Source organism: Platalea leucorodia, assembly GCF_965183815.1.
Source record: "Platalea leucorodia genome assembly, chromosome: 9".
Lineage (NCBI taxonomy): Eukaryota > Metazoa > Chordata > Aves > Pelecaniformes > Threskiornithidae > Platalea > Platalea leucorodia.
This window is the reverse complement of record NC_138831.1, coordinates 12,918,554-12,936,620: the sequence shown is the minus strand read 5'-3', so window position 1 is coordinate 12,936,620 and position 18,067 is coordinate 12,918,554. Positions and strand designations below refer to the sequence as shown.

General features: G+C 37.9%; 1 protein-coding gene across 1 annotated transcript in view; it reads right to left on the bottom strand.

Annotated features, from left to right (window-relative positions):
• Positions 1-18,067, bottom strand: part of CNTN6 (contactin 6) — a gene marked incomplete at both ends in the record, with an annotated part of 117,177 nt that overhangs the window by 62,890 nt on the left and 36,220 nt on the right. The window contains one exon of the mRNA XM_082321643.1: positions 4,391-4,486. Within this exon, the coding sequence (XP_082177769.1) occupies positions 4,391-4,486 (96 nt within the window). The remainder of the gene's footprint in view (positions 1-4,390; positions 4,487-18,067) is intronic.

Here is an 18,067-nt window from a genome sequence, read left to right as displayed (position 1 = left end):
TCCTTCCCTACCCTTCTGCTGACTGAGGATTTAACACATTCCCCCACTAAGCAGATCCACAAGGCTGCTACTTCCTTAAGAGTGTTTTGGGGGTTTGTTTTGGCTTTTTTGTTATTAATGCAGCCTTAGTATAGAAATATCAGTATAGAGAAAAGGCTACAGACCTAGCACACCAGCTTCAAACCCTGGCAGCTCTTATGCACAAGTAAATGCAAACACATGAGTGATCCTGCTGCTCCTAACAAGATTAGAAACTTCCTTAAAGCTCTGCAGGGAGCCAGCTTGAAGGAAACAGGCCTTACATCAGACTTCACTTCTATGAAAATAAATGAATAACAGTCCACCCCACAGACTCGTGTCAAGTATTACCATTTAGGTAGCAGCTTCTTAATTATAGTTAGGTTAAGCTTGTATATAGCTATAGAAGTGAAGGCTTCTTCAGGCTTCCTTTATTCTCGCTACATGTTTTTCTCTGCCTCCTAGCTCTATATAAAGCACTGTTTTTTAATAATAAAATAGTAGTGAATATTGATTATATAAGGAAAAAACAGCTGACCTAAAGAACTTAAGATACAGAAGAGACAGTTCTCAGAGAAAGAAATACAGCTTACTTTCCCACCCCTGCACTCTAGAGCCTCACTAACAAGCAGAGGAAAGTCACATGCTGAACTTTATAAGGTGTGTTAATGAGCCTCATAAATCACAACAGCTGAGGCTGGGGAGTGGACAGTGCATAAATAGGCAAGGAGGGGCTGGATAAGGAAATGAAGGATTTAGGCTAAGTCAGGTAATATAGGGTAGCTTTGCTCTTCCTTTCCTAAGGTAATTATAGTCTATGGTGTTTTTTGTTCATTAACTGTAACAAATGTTTAATGTCTTGCTTGGTCTAAGATATAAACTATGCCTTTAAAAGGTGGGTCTTCTTTCTTTCTTGTGGTTGATTTTTACTAAAAGTGCTAATATTTATTCATTGCAACATAGAGCAGGTTCTCTTTTAGTGATAAAGGTTTCAGTATAGCTTTAACAGCAACTCTGTAAGGCTTTTGTGCTCTGAGAGTTAGTTTAAGATCTAAAGCTGATATGGAAGCTGTTGGAGCAACCCTTCTGAACTTTTTTCTTGTCTCTTATCAGCTAGCTGTCTAATATGTTCTCTATCCCCTATTAGAGTGAAATAATTTATTTTTCTTGTATAAACAAAAATAGGTTATCATACACTCAGTAAAGAAGTATGGATACAAAGCAAGTAGTAGCATAGCTGTTCTTGTCAGAAATCTGTTTGCTTTAACTTAAGCTTTAAATGTTTTAAATACTTTGAATGTAGAAAAATCTTTACAGCATATGACAAACAGATGAGTGATCAAATAATAACTGTAGAGCTTGCTTTCCTGTGAACCTAGCAGAAAACTTAACTTCAGACTCTTTGTGGTATAGAGCTAGATAAGCTTGACAATGTGTTGGCCTCTGTAGTGTGAGGTAGAAAGAGAAGTGAGCCATTTCTCTAGATAACACAGGTGGAAAAAATATCTCTTGAGCTTTCATTCTACTTGCCTATTCCTACTTCTCAATCTTACATGGGAAGAAATTTCAAATAATAAAAATGTCTTGTTTTTTTAAGTTCATGTTTTTCTGTTTCTTCTATTGCTAGAAGAAGCAGATACAGAGTTTCTAGGTCAGCAGGAAGGCAGGAAGCTTTAGCTAGTCCATCCTATTCCAAAATAACTATATTAATGATAGGTGCTTCAAATAACTTCTGTACAGAGATTTTTGGTCTGCCTTCAAGTCAAAGGAAAGCAAACAGTAACCATCAGGACCATGTTTCTCTTCCTTCTATGTAATGTATGGGCAGGGCCAGGTCTGTTAAGTGACTTGCTCTGGGGAAAGAAGCAGCTGGTCTGTAGGACGGAGTGCCTGAAGGGCTGTATCCATCTGCTTTGGCTCCCTTGGGCGTCTCTTCAATGGCATGGAATAACTTCTTTCGAAGAGCATAGTCAATGTTTTCTACCCAAACAGTTAACCTCAGTTTCCCTGTAAATGCTCATACTAGCAAAAGGTCTGTATTTGTTATAGGGTGTATCTACTAAGTTGCATAGGAAATTCTAAGAGCAATTTTGTTTCCTGGTGCATAGGACACATTATACAGCTTGTATTGTCTTTCTTTTATTAATATTATAGGAAAGGCAACTCTTTTTATGCCGGTATGGTATGTCTTCCAAATTCTTTGATATCTAACTAATTCCTGTCACACTTAAAGCACTTCACAGAACACCTGCAATGGAACCTGTATGCAAGGCTAGTAATCCTTTCTCCTGTAGGTATTGTGAGTTAGAGGCAGAGGTTTCAATTAAAAAAAAGAAGTAAATATACAATCCTTTTCAATAAAAATGACTTCCTAAGCATCCTGAGATAGTACCTGGCTTATCATAGTTCACACCATGTACTTCATCCCCATGGCATATAATTTTGGATCACAAATACAGTGTTTATGGATGACAAAAGAACTCAGTTTCTGGTCTCTAGAGACTTGTTATTTCAGATAATGTATTTTTCAGGCCTATTGGTCAACAGCTCACATCTCCAGCTTAAGAAACACTGTTGCAAAGGCTTTGTTCATGGCTACCATTTTGTCAGTTCAATTAATCTGGGGTGAATTCACTTGTTAACTATTTATTCTGAATGTTTTCTTCTACTCATTCCTATTTGTCAAATCATAATTTTACCCTACAGCAAGAGGAAAATGTATAGCTTACTGGCTCAAGGATGGATGTTTTGTCTTTCTATCTGTCCTATTGATACATTTCAGCAACTCTTTCAAGCCTTTTTTTTGCCCTTAAGGACCAGGTTTCACTTCATTTCCTTGATTATATACTTCTTTCATATGGCTGTAAACACTAAGTGAACAGATATTTCCTCTCTGTTCAAGACTTGCAGGCTTTAAATTGATTGATGGGTTTCTCTACATCTCTGATATAGTGCATCCTCTTTATAGATCACTATTTACTTCCTCCTGGGAATTTGTCTTATAACTCTGTTTCTTTAAGAAGAATTGAGGAAACATTGCTGAGACCAAGATGTTGGTGCTAGCACACAGAAAACTGCAGTGCCTGTGGATGTGTGGTCACTCCTGGTGAAAGCAGGACGTGAGTCATCTGAAAAATACTGATTCTTTCAGTCCAGAACAAGACAATTTGGTAACTATGCTGTTGATATTTCCCATTTTTAATACATATTTGCTTTTCCAGGGTAAAATTTCCAGTCATCTTCAGCTAGTTATAGTAACCATATAACTATGGTTACTATAGGAAACCATAGGTTTGTAGTCCAGACTTCAAAAGATATGACACAGTTTTGATCATATATATTTGTGAATGTATATGGCTCAAAACTTGCTAGAGTCAATCTTGGGTAGAAAACATAAATATCTAAAGATCACTCAAGAACTCCTCACTTCTGGTAGGTACAAAAAGTGTTAAGAAAAAATGACAGCAGCAGTGTACATGCATGTTCAAGCCTTTGTATTGTTCAGTAAATGCTGATGTTGGAGGTGGTAATACACATATAAAAAGCAGGAAAAGGAAAATTGTGTCCCATGCTTAGGGATGTAAAGTCTGAAACATGCTAAATGCATTACTGGTTCATTGTTTGTCACCTGGACTTTACCTCATCCAGAAAGGAAGACCTCAAAAACAGCCTTATGGTTAAGAACAGTAGTATGCAATGGCAACAGATGCAAGGCATCCCCAAATCAATTCCCCAGAAAAATCCATTTCATTCTTTACCTGAAGCATTGAAAACTATCAAGCAACCTGATCTAATCAGACCTCCTTTGATTGGGGAGTTTACTTCTCCAGAAGTCCTTTCCAATCTAAATTCTATGATTATCAGGAAGGAGAGAATCAGGTGTTCAAGAACAGAAGACAAATTTTCATGATAAATCTAATGTGTAAAATGCAGGATTCAAATTATAGCATTGAAGTAACAAGCACTCAAAGGCAAAATAGTAATTCTGCTCAGGCCTGAAGTGGTTTTAATGTAGAAAGAATTGCTGTTGGTTATTCTTCTGTCATTCCATAGGAGTGAAGGACCTGAGATAACCAGTCATGTCAGGAGATAGTCTTTTAGACTTTCATGCTTTCTTTGCTTGTGTCACACCCGAAGAGCGATGATGTATTCTAGTACCTCAAGTAACCATAGAATAGTAAAAAAGGACCCCTTAAGAAGTGCAAAACCCAGTGTCCTTTAAAGAAATGAAATCCAAACTTGTTGTAAACCCATATGCTTCATGCACAAATAAATTCCAGTACTAATCAGGCAGGGAACTGCATAGACTACTTCTCCTGAGCTATAGCAGTTGATGTTCAGGCTGCACACAATGTAGGGCTATTCATCATACCTCCGTAATGTGGTGGAGGACCACAGAGCAGAACCACTCCTTGTCCTTCTCTGACTGACACTGTGCTTCTTGTTTTTGTTTCAAAATTTTCGAGATCTTGAGAGAGAAGGAGAAAACAAGACCCAGTTATTTAATATCTGTCAGATTTATATCTAACTGTACCCCAAGCTATGCAATACTTGTGTAACTCAAGAACATATTCATGTATTCAATAGCATAATATAATCTCAGTATGTGAATTGCCACACTGTATGGAAAAATAGCTCATCCAACCTAGTATCTAGTCCTTTGGCAATCATGAAATACCTATTCATAAAGCAGTTATACTCTATTGCTGTGAGTTTGTATTTACAATTCCTAATTGCAAAGCTAGTGTATTATTCCATGACTCTTTTTAGCATCATTTTCTGGAACTTAGACTCTTAATCTACAGGAGTAGGAAAAAAGCATTCTGTGTTGTTTCTTTTTCTATAGAAATAAAAAACCGGTGTGCTCTTCTATATATACAAATGATAATTAAACATCATCAGGACTCCCACAGAGTATGTGTTTAAATGATGATAAAAGTATGCTGTAGTCTTAATGAGTCTTTTCTGTACCAGAGCTGGCTGCAGTAAGTGGATATATTTTGACTCGAACAAATTTTAGCACTTTTAAAGGGAAGAAAGAGGATACTTTCAGTAGGACATCATGTGTTGGTTTGGGGAAAATGGCTGTATAAACATGACCATGCCTATCTCCCATAGGTGATGTTTATGGCTATTAATTTTTTTACTTGAATCTAACAACACACTCAATCTCTTTTGCTTTCTTGCATTTCACTAAGATGTGGAAGTATTTTTATCAATCTCATTCCCTTTAAATAATAATTTGGTTATAAAACCTGACACAATAGATGTACTTTAAAAACTGATTATTTACTTTTTCATTCAGTTCTCATCCTAATGAGAAGACTTACTACTTTTGTCAGACTACTTTGGGAAATGATTGCTTGAAATACATTCAAAATATGTTTTAATATAATAAATAAAATCAGCTTCCTCTTAAAAATCTTTATTCCATAGTGTTGTATACTGCTTGCCTTAAGCTTATTTTATTTACCTTACTGCAGATTCTTGTTTCAAATAATTGTTCCATTTTTCATCAGCTGAACAGCTACCTGATCCAGAGTTCAATAGAGAGAAACAGTTCTCGTTGCTCAAAGCAATAATGATTACTACCTGTACAGGCTCAGCTATTTATGTCAATATATCAATTTTCTCCCCCTTAGTTGAACTTTACACAGTTAATTTTTCTTTTCCTCTTCTTCATCTCCTGTATATTGGTCTCCTATGAAGACATTGTCTACTCAGAGGTGACTGAATTGAATTAGGCAGCTCTAGCACCTCCTTGCACTGTCATAACCACAATAGATGGTACCTGTCAATACACTAGGAAAGTGTTTTAAACTCTGATGTTCTTTCAATTGCCTGCTGGCTAGATGTCTTGCAGTCTGAGTAGTCCGGAGGGACAAAAAAAAGGCAAGGAAGGCCAAAAAAAAAAAAAGTATTTACTTAGTTTTATTCCATCCTGTAATACTAATTGGAAAAGAAAACAGCGGATGGATGCAATGTGACCAACCGGAGTCTGGATTCATATTTAGAAAGTACTTACTGGTCCAATCTCCGAATGTGTGGATTTACTTATTTACCTGTTCTGAAAATTCAGTCAGAAAATTTACCAGCTTTCTGCTTTTTCTTTTCTTTCCTGTGGGTTAAGCATTTTCTGAGATATATTTGTGTTGAAAAGTGGCCCCTGGGTCAACTGTCAAGACATTAGATGGGGATTTGCTTGGGTTGGATGCCCTGAGGCTTGTGTGCTCTGGGAGAAGGGACCAGCTTTGTATGGAAAAAAAAGAGACACTTGAATTTTCCTATTTATTATGTTAAATAGAAAAAAGATTGGAAAGGTGCAAAACATTCAGGTCTTTTAGGATTCAGGCACTAGCAACAAAAATGGTCACATTTGCCTTTCCTATCACTTTCCTTGAGCTGGTAATACAATGCAGATTGTGCAGTTTCTATGTAAAAATGGAGTTTTTAAAAAAAAAAAACCTCAACTCTTGGGCTGTATGGAAAATGTATATAGTATAACTAGTGGTTTCCAATGCTTTCTGCTGTGGTAAATCAGGTCTACTTTTTTTGCTAAGAACAATTTCACTTGTTATGAGACACCTGAGAAAGGAGGAGGGGAAAAAAAAGGAAGTACAGTGCAGCAGCAGCAAAAGGTTTTCATGACAATTCAGAATTAACTATGTAATACTTTACTGTGAAATTGGAATAGATTTTGGAAAGTAATAAGTTGTTAGTAGCAATTCTTAGTTTAATGACATGATATGTCATGGTATCATTCTTACTCTAATTTTAGAAACTGTCACCTGTCTGTGTTTCTCCATTAAAATCATGACAAGTATCCCTGATTTAAATATCAAAAAAGCAGTAGTACTAGATCTCTCATGGGTTCCACTGTTTTATAATTAGCAGGACTACTTTTGATTGTATGAAGGGAAAAAGTTGACTTTGCCTTTTTAATCTACATTTTTCAACCTTAAATTGAGTATCAAAATCTATATGCAAGAGTCTGAGCTCTTTCATAGCAGGCTTATAGTTCAGTTAGACAAAGCAGCTCAGCTTTTCCTAGTGCTGGAGAGATTTTCATCCCATTATGCTTACTAGTGAATCATAGGTATTAAAAAAGTATATATGGAGGCACATAAATGGTCATTTAATGTATTCTTCTGGCCCATGACAAGTACAAATATGCTATGCCCTTCCTAACAGATACTTATTTAACCTGTTTTTAAAGACCTCTAGGATAGACATTTTCTTTAGACAATACATTCCAGTGCTTGACTCTGAGGTCATCACATTGCATCTTTTAGAAACCTCCACACCCAAAAATCTAGTAGGCCTAAACAGGAATGACCTTTTTTCCCTCTATCTGAAGTTGATTTTGGTAGATAATTGCACAAAATAAATTTATTCAGTGTCTCTCTGTAATAAAGAATCATTGCATACTAAAAAAAAAAAAGGCTGAAAGAGCAAAACAAGGCAAAATGAGTAAAAATAACTCATTAGGGGAGTCAGTCTTACTTCTGTTGTCATCTTTATTGGACCCTTTCTCCAGGCGGGGAGCATCTCCTATGAAATATTATGACACCTCATTCAGATGGGGTTCAATAATGAGTTATAAAATTGTCTGTCTTTGTTATGTAGCCCAGGGTGATGAACAGAAGAATGAGGTGGACCATCAGAAATAATTTTTCTTTTTGCTGGAAGCAATCTTTTTGTCCAAAAGACTTTTGCATCCATTTTCCCCCTATGGTGTTGTGTGTATTTGCAATGATTAATTGCAATCTAAAATGTGTTAAATAGATACAAAAAACCCATGAAGATGAGTACAAATGTAGATATTCTACTTTGTTCTTGTTATTCTAAAAATCTGGCTGCTTCTCAAAACCACTTCTCTTTGCCCTGATCAGGCATTTACACCAACAGAGCACAACCACTCCATTTTCCCAGTTACTGTTACCTAGCATAGCTTTATAACATGACATAATCTAATAAAGCATAATGTTACTTGTCAAAAAGAGTATCAAATAAGATCACTAAGATCAGGTGTTTGGCACACATTTAGATTGCTAATATGCACTTAGGAAGAGTATGACTGTTTAACAGATGGTATATTTGCTAACTTCAGTGTTTCTGCAGAGATCTATAAATAAATTATCACCTAGTTCCTACATAATTCCTTCCATTCTTTGTATTTATCTCACTTTATGAACAACAAGTTCCCTCACACTGCATTGCTCTCTCAGCTGTGAGTTTTAACAAAAACCCAACTTTTTTTCCAGCACTCTGCATGTTGGCAGATTACTACTGGAATAGCACAATTAATCAGTTGGATGTGATAATGAGGTCATGTAGGCTAAGCAAAATGCTCAGGTGAACAAGTGATTCTTCACAGTGAAGAGTGGAAATATATGGACTCAGCTGTGTGTGGCAAGAAGTCATCATCTTTGGCTGGGAACATTTGCAGACCTAAGCAGGAAAGGTATGTGCTCAGAACAAGCAAAACCTGTGGCATTTTGTGGAAACTGAATTAGAGAATGACAGGGCTTTCTCTGATGTAAGTGGGAATACTTGAGGTGAAGATGACTTTCAGCTCCTTACCAAGTATGAAGGGAGGAATGGGGAGAAGGAATGGGCCAGAGCTTTTCTCAGCTGGTGTAAGTCAATAGTATGCCACTGGGGTCAAGGAAATTATGCTGACTTATGGCAGCAAAGGATATGGCCTGCAAGTCTTCAATGTAGATATTCAATTAGAAGAAAAAGAAGGTGGGAAGAATAGCATTTTTGGATGAGGATGACCATTGGCATAGCTTTATTGAGTACAGAGCTGCCATTGAGAGAAGGCAAACAAACCCACAGTGCTGGGTGAGGTGTTTACTTGAAGTGATTATCTATGGAGAGAGAAAAAAAAATGTAACTGATATACACAGATATTTCCTGCTTAAGTACTTGTGTTAATAAACTAATTAGTAGGTTCAGCCACACAGTATTTTTTCTTTAGTGTTTTAAAGCTCAGCACTGACATAATTGTTGATTGTATCATGTTTATATATGTTTCTAATTTCACCACCACCACCACTATTAGCCACACATCTGTTGTGTATTTTTAATATAAAACTGCATTAAAAGTGTTAGAATGGTAGGTTTAACTTGCACAACAGAATGTGTGAAGACATGGTCAGATTTCCTGGGATTAGGAACTACTTAAATATGTCTGATAGCAACAAAAACCTAATCACAAGTAGCAGCTCATTCATTTCTATCTCCCAATCATGTGTTTGAAATTCCTTAAACTGCTCAGGGGTAGGTGTACCACTTCCAAGCCAGTCCATTTTAAGAACAAGCATAGGACATCTCTGTTACTGAATAGCAAACAAGAAAACTGGGGCATTTTAATATATGAAATTGTTACAGACAATTAGAGAAAGTCCAATTTATCACCTTGCATAATTACTAATGGTTCATCTGAATTAATGTAATTTCATGCTTTCTTGAACTTTTGATTTTTTCATAAATGTTTTGTCATTACATGATCCCAAATATTATAGTTGTAATTACTTGTTATTGAAATGTGCAATGAATGTTAAGGCAGTAGTAGTAAGAGCACTTTACAAATTAGCTATGCTCCTGAGGACAAATCAATAAAATTTTTCACATTTCCATGTGGCTGTGTCAAATTGTGATATATCACATCTGTTCCAGTTTCTTCTGTTTCTCTTACTAGATATGATATATTGCAATGTGGTCACTGTTACTGGATGTGATGTATCACAATAGAAATTCTCTTGCAGGGAAATGGGATAAAAATTACCACCTCAGCAGTTTTTAAAAGAAGCTCATTGTTATGATTTGCTATAAGCATTTCTAACACCTGTGTTATGAACTGACAATTAGTTACCTTCACTTGCCTGTGCCTGTAATGAATTAGGGGGACCATTGGTAAGTGTGGGTCTGAATTGAATGCCTGATTCAGAGGAATCAGGTCTGTTATAGCTGCAAATAGAGAAACAGGAACTTATTAGATCTTTTTAAATTATCTCAAATTCTGGGAGGTCCTATATACTGGACCAGATTTTGGGTTTGGTTTTTCCTTCTTCCACATACAGGAAGTCCTAACCTTTTGTTGGGCTAAAACACTTTTAGATACATACTGTGCCTGTTGCCAAAAGGTTGTGATCATCTGTTTGGACCACTCCAGAAGACCTCCTGTGCATCTAGCCATATCTCTTGCTTGTCCTCAGTATTGTTGTACTAAATTGCCTTGTAAGAGACTAGTACTAACCTCTTGCAGCTTGGTTACCAATAGCGTGTGTTATGGAAATACCTTTCTTTTGCCAAGTATCTCTCAAAGGAATGGTTAATCTAATTTCCTACAACTTTCACTGGAAAGTAAACTCTTTTTTTCAACTTCCAGAACTGTAGTGAACTTGCTAAACAAACCCTCTGTCAGTTCCTTTGTCTTGATAATAGTGTCAATACATTAATCTTTTCCCTTTACCATCTAATCTCAGTTTTTCTAAATGTTCTAATTGATTTTCTATGAATTCAATTCTGAGATTAAGAGTGGTGTTATCTCTAATTAAGGTGTCTGAAAGCTGCTTAGCATTTCCCATTTCCTGGTTTTTAAATACTTGCATTTTCCACTGAGCACCTACTGAGTTCTTCTGCTCCTTCCCTGTCTGAAGTACACATGAGCCTCCACTTTGTCAGTGTTGTAACATCACAGGGTTTGTAGGACTTGAAACTGCTTCAGCCGGGATGAGCCTGGACTACAGCTGAGTGTCTCCTTTTACCAGGACAGGTTAAAAATCAACCGCAATTCCCACTTTTGTTCTAGTTTTCCACCTGAGGTGAACACTGGATCCCACCCTGGTTAAAAGAGAAAGTTGCCCTCTTCTTTCCCCCTGAAGAAGGCCACCAGAAGAGCCCTGCTGCTGCTCTCACCCCAAAGCCCTGCTCCTCTCTGGCCCAACAGAGCAGTCTGCTAAACCAAGAGGGAAAAGTACAATTGCTGGGTCTTGTCCTTCTCCAAAGCTGCATAATAAACCAAGGACCTTCATCAGTGCTCCTTTATTTAGTTAAATTGCTTTGGAGCTTCTAAGGAGAGAGGGCCTGTAATTTACACATTAGGATGCACATGGGTCCCAGGTCTTCAATTCAGCTTAAATGGTATGAATAGCCAATCCAGGCACTAATTTTCAAGGTGGGGAACAATAATTTCTGCCACAGCCTGATTGTCTTTTTCAATTAAAGAGTGAAAATGCCCTTTACAAAGTAATATAAAGCTTCTCTAGAGGAAAAAATGGAAGGTCACAATTAAATTAAACAGGGAGAATGAGGGGTGGAAGAAAAAAAATCCTTAGCTGACTTGATTTTTGTTCATGCACCAAGAAACCCAGTGCAAAGAAACACATGCCATGAAGCCGAGTGCCGGTCTACATCTGTTTTTTGTTGTTTTTTCCACTCTTACAGAGTTAACAGCATAAAATATTAAAGCTCTCTTATGAACTGAACACAGGACTTGCACCGAGTAAGTGTTGATGCAGCCTTAGGGCTCTTACTCTAAACCCCATCTGCAGGCCAGAGGCATATCTGAGGATCTGACCCTCTCAAAGGGAGGGGGATGTAAGAAATATATTTTTAATATTTTATGTTCCTGAACAGTTTTCTCGCTTGTCACAGCAGAGTTCATTTGTCACCTGTCATCACAGAGTCACTTTTGCCGTCTGCATGAGTTTTCTCCAGATTGGAGTGCTCTTAAAAACAGATTTCTCTCCCCAGTCTAGATCTCACAGGCCAGATTTATCCCTGCCAGAACTACACCAATTTGACTGACTTACACTGGAGATGGCCCTGGCCCCTATATCAAACTACCTCTTGGCAGGGTAGCAACTCTTATCCAAAACTGTCTTCTTTCATTTATATTTCCCCCTGCTTCTGCAGAGACCTGGTTTCCTGGGGTGCATGGAGATGGTTCATGAACTTGCCCCTTTCCTTGGACCTTGACCTTCTTGTTTGCAGTGAGCAGCCATACCCCTGGTCCTGCAGAGAGCCCCCTTTGCTGCCATGTCCGGGGTCCTGCTGGGTACCTCCTGTTAAACAGCCCACAGTCCCACTTCAGGCTATTAATTTTATGTTTCTACCAACAAGATGTGATAGGTTAACAGTTGGACTCAATCTTAAGGGTCTTTTCCAACCTTAATGATTCTATGATAAGATAATAATCTACGCTTAATTCATACAATTAAAAAAAAGGCAAGGAAGAGAGCGCTCTCATGCACTGCTGAAAATGTGTAACAAGCATGTCCATGCATATTTCAGCCCTTCCCAAATTCCGCCCAGCCCTTTGGAGATCTCAGTCCAGCACAGAATTACTTCTTGCAGAATTACCTTGGCTTATCCCAGATACCACTGCTTTATCTCGTTCATTCCAGCTGTGAAGCCATCAAAGACTTCCTTCCAATGGGAATTTCCAGATTTACCTGAGTGATTCATGTAAAGGATTTTTGAATGTGAATCTTGTAAGTGGGATTTCAAGTGTAGTATATGTTATTAGTTGTTCTTTCAGTAGCTTTTAGAAATGAATATTTACAGCTCAGTGCATTCTCTATACCAGATATGGTTTACCTATTGAGAAAAGCTATGCCTGTGGTCTTATGCCTTTGCACTGTGAAAAGTACCAATGATGCACACTGTTCCTCCTTCTTCAACATTAGCTATGGAATAGAGAAGTTTATCTTGTGCCTTAAAACCTTTGTATTAGATGAGATCAACCTTCGGTGCAAAAATAACTAATCAATTAATTTCACTATTTTTATTAAAAAAAAAAAGTCAGTCATTTATTCCAAAGAATCTAATTCAGTATTTTTTTTTCTCTTGCAAGATTCCACCTGTAACTTTTTTTTTTTTTGTCACACCAAAGAATGAAGAAGCTCATGTGGACATTATGGATATTTCTTTCAATAATTTATTGGAATCTAAGTCATATTGTCTGCAATGAAAGTAGAGCAGATAAAAAGAGAATCACCCAGACTGCAAATATAGACTGGTTTTATCCTTCAAAAATATTAAATTTTATCAATCAGAATCTAGCAGCTCTGGGACCTGTAGATGCTTTGTTACCTACCGTATCTCAATCACATATATTGCTTTTCCAATACAACTTGCAATGGGTTGATTTAGGACAAACACTTTTATAGGAACTACAGAATAGTAAGTAATATATAACTAAAAGATAATCTTCAAATACTTATACATTCCCTATTACTATTTTATCTGACTAGCTCACTGCCTGTAATGCTCCTTACAACATCTCTGTAATGTATGTCTCCATTTCATAGATAAAGGATTCCTGCACAAGAAGAGTGAGAGCCTCTTTTTAAAATAAAAGTTTAAGCAACTAACCTAATGGAATAAAACAGCTTTAACAAAGTGTCCTGATACAGCATAGCCTTGAACATGGCGGTGAAGTATTCTGAGAGAGAGAAAGAAAGCAGCTTGGGGTTCTGACACTGCTTAGTCTGTTATGACATTAAATAAAAGAGGAATGTTGCTACCATTAACTCTAGCTCATGTGTTTAACAAGAGAGGGGAGGTCATGACTGCATTTGGTGTTGATGGACATTAGATGGGCTCTGAGAACATGGACTGGACTCAAACCTTTAGAGAATGATGGAGAAAGCAAACCCTCAAACCTTTAGGGAATGATGGAGAAAGCAAACCCCCTTCATTATGTAGACATACTCAGATCTTCTGGTTTTAAGATTCCAGGCTGTTCTGTCTGTCTTCAGGAATGTCTGGATATTTGCATAATCCTATTCTTGTAGTATCTGAGCTTTAAAATAGAAATGCTATTATCACCCTGCCTTGTCCTGTCAGCAAGCAGGTGAAACCCTTCCAGGCTTCCTGCTTCATCACTGTTGAATGGTAGTTGATAGCTCCTGCTTTTCCTTAAGCCTGTGTGCGCACAGACTTCTGCAGAGAAATAAATACTGGAAAGCACAACAGAGAGATAGAACGACAAGCTGAATGTAGTGAGGTCTTGCAGCGTTTTTGGTCTTTGAGTGAATAAGCTGCATCGCTTATAGTCTGCAAATATTCTGCTCAAAGTAGCCTTGAAGGAAACACAGTGCCCTGCTTCAGAGTGGCTAGAGCAGTGTACAGAGCCCTTACAGCAATGCATATCAGGTTCTCACCATGTTTTTCCTAATTTTTTTGGGAAACATTGTGAAGAACAGGAAATATATGCCTGAGGCTTCTGGGTCTGTTCCATGGAGAGCATCCATTAAGCAAAGACCTTGATGTAGACTCCCACCATGGGGAACTGCTGCAGAGAGTGCTGGAGCATTGGCACAAATTGTCCATAGCAATCAGAACCGATAAATGAAAATTCTGTTTCTTTTTACTCCAGGCAGAATTTTGACAAAATGTGGGTTTTATTTCCAAGTAATAAACTGAATTCTTGGTGTGTTTACTGTAACTCATTCTATTCAGAAGCTTGCACTCCACCCACCCGTACACAGGGAGAGACAGGTACTGCTGCGGTAGTTATATTGGATTCTTTAACTGTGGTTAAAAGTCCAAAAGGCAATTTTGAGCTGTAAACCTATTTAGTGACATAAGGAGAGATGACAGTATTATTTCCATCCTCCAGACAGGATTGGTCTGCAGGGAGTGTTGCTACTGCAGGTTGCATTTTTTTCTCACCTGCTCATGGGAAGATGCAGATTGTGAAGTGTTGCCAGGATCACCAGGAGGGCTGTGCAGAGCCTGGAAAGGACATCATTTTATATCTGATTCTGCACATATCTGCAAGTTGAGATACATTTCTGCATTATATATAAGGAAGCCCTTCCAAATAGAGAAGTAGGCTTAATGTATTACTTAGCATTTGTAGGTCATAGAATGATGTGAATAGAGGCAAGTCCATGACTTTACCTGAAGTGTCCCTATAGAAGATAAGGGAACATAATAAATGAAGTAAAACTTTGGGGGATGTATCTTTGATGGTGACCTGCTTCTGCCACTGGAAAGCTGAGCTCTTCCTCCCGTTTGCTCTTCAGTTATCGGTTGGTTACCCCTGAGTGCCTACTGAACACTAAATTGAGAAGCATATAGCTCATTTTGAAAAAGAAAGAAGTTGCAGTCTTCATTCTTGCAATACAAGCTGCTAGACAGCCTGTTCAGTATGCCAGCCCTTGCATGCAGTGATGAATTAACAATCAGTTTAAAGACCCAGAGAGCTTTACTCAAGGTGGTAGTTACAACATTTAGTACACCTTTTAATCAAATACAATTGTTACAAAGGGATTTCTGGACGCACAGAGTACCACAATACAACCAATCCAGAAGTGTATGTGCCATTTAGACTAAAATTCATGCATGTCCAGACTTTTTAAATGCAGACTATCTGATCTAAGTGTATTGATTTTTCTATCTTCTCTTTCAAAGCATATACTACAAGTAAAAAGGGTTATGACATTTTGAGGCATGCTGTATTGCTTTGTGATGTTTCTGTAATTTGTGTGCAGCCAAAGGTAAATAATGTGATGAAGTAATCAGATGAAAAGTGGGCTTTCATGCTAGCTGAGCATCTCACAGACAGTCACTGTAACAGGGCTTTGCTAATGCTCAGACTGTCATGATCTAGTAAAGTCTAAATGGACTTGATTGCTTTTAATATATTTCCCCTGAAACAGTTAAATGCTAATGATGGACTATTATTTATGTTTCAGAATGGAAAAACTCTGTCCAGGAGGAATTATTGCCTCTTTAATGTGTTATTTCAGCAAAACTCTGTCGTCTTCTGTCTGTCTGACAAAAAGCACGTGAGAGCACTTGGGAGCTGCAGATTTTATTCCAAGTGCTCCAGCACTATCACTCTCATCCACGCTACTATAAGCACATTGTCACTGGCCAAGAGGAGGGAGGATGTGTGTATTTAGAAAAATGCTATTGAGAATAAGCACCAAGCAAAACCCCTGAGCACCCCTTTGAATAATGTGAGAATATGGTTGCAGCCAAAAAATGCCAAGGAAAATATCCTTCCTTGGTCTGTAGCACTGAGGGAAACTTTTAAATACGTGGTCTAATGTCTCGACTGTGTGCCCTCCTGTGTGGTTCAGGACAAAATGACTAATCCTATTCATGAATTTAAATTGTTGTCGTTTCTGAGAATTCATGATTAATAATGGGGGCCTGAGGTCTGAGAAAGCCGCAATCATCACGACTGTCTATCAACGATGGTAGAACAATTTGACTCAGAATCTAATTTAAGATCCCTAGGCAACTAGATATTTTCAATTAATACTGAATTTTCTGGGTTTATGCCCTGAATAATTACGTATTAGGTTCACACATGATTCTTTTTCATGTTGGAGTACTTTTTTTTCTAGTTTGTTTAATTGCCCTTCTTGTTTCTCCTACGTATCTGTTAACGTGTCTGTTATAGACATGTATGAGAACTAGAAGAATTAGTAACAAGCCTGGACAGACTGTTTTACTGCAGCTAGTTATGGGGATTTCCCTCAAGACCAGTTGTTTGCACGCAGTTACTTTTACTTAAAACTGATGAAATAATTAAAACAAATCCCCTGTGTGCCTTGGGATAGAGTTCTGGTTGAAGCCATATTTAAGCAGTTCTCTATAACAGGTTTTTTGTTTGTCTTTTTTAAGGCATGAAATGCAATTTAGATGCTCTTCGTTAATAAAAATACATTTTTGCAAAACACCTCATTGATATGCATATAAATGCATCTTGGCACCACAGAATAGGAGAAACTCCAGTTTTACTGATCAAAATACTTCTTTAAACCTGGATTTTTTTTTTTTCTTTTGTGAGTTTTGAACATGGCTGTGACCCTGCTATCTGTGGCTCTGGCTCAGAAGTGATAGCTCCTATGTTTGTGCCTGGTCAGGCTCTGCGGTGGCTTCGGGAGGTGGCGGTGCTGGGGCTCAGGGCAGCTGCTTCATCAGAGGTGTCTGCTCCAATGTGCGTGCAGAAGCAAAACCTGTGACATATGGGAAGCTTGTGCACAAGAATCTTCATTTCTGTTTGGAAACTGTTGTGTAAAGCCTGAAGGAAAGCCTTCCATGTCCTCATCTCTTTCTTCAAGCTGACTCTCTTGCATAGTTCAAAAAGATGAATTCCCCATGGAGTTATCTTTGACCTTCCCTTTACGTAGAGCTTAAGAGTTACTGATGACCTTGTGTTGGATGTCAATACTGATATTGGAGGGGGGAAAGTACTATGTGGGTGGCAGGTTGTGACTCAGGAACAAAGCTCAAAACTCAGATCTCCATGAGGACCCCTGCATCTGTGACAGGCTCTGGCTACACAAGCTGGGATCTGACACCCATGCTTTTTAACCAGACTGAACATCCAGATCAACAGATCCAGCTCTTGTAAGACACACGTTTGCTTTTCAAAATGTACTGCTTGCTGGGTAGCGAGAGATGCACAGGATTTATAGGGAGCTTTCAACTTTATTTATGACAAAACAACCCTTTGCCAGGAAGTACGAATTACATAGGACTGCCATCCTATGTAACCCGCTAACGCATTTCTTGCTCTGCTCTCTCTCACTGATGCTGTCTCTCATTTTCATGCTTGTAGCTTTAATAATCTATGCCACTGCCTTCTGTACAATATTCACCCCACAGCTTTCATTTTGACAGCTCTGTTTTTAATAGAGGATAAGCATGAAACTCCAGCTGAATCTAAAGACATATTTCTAATCTCATATCGCATTTATTTTGCTACTCAGAGCGCTCACTATCTTGAACAGAGAAAAAAGTATTTTTCACATATTGAGATGTACAATAGGTTTCCAGAGGTATTGTTAATTCAAACTCGAACTCAGAGTTAGTTACCTTGTATTAAAAAGACAAATATGCATAAACCCTGTTACTTGGATAATAGGCTTGATTCAATTATTTATCGTGGTGATTGCAATAATATGCCAGGCAGCCTGATTCAGGGAAGAGTCCCATTTTGTTAGGTATTGAATGGAAGTGTCATAATATCAACATGCCTGCCTGCCTGGATTTTAAGATATAGCCTGAAGTA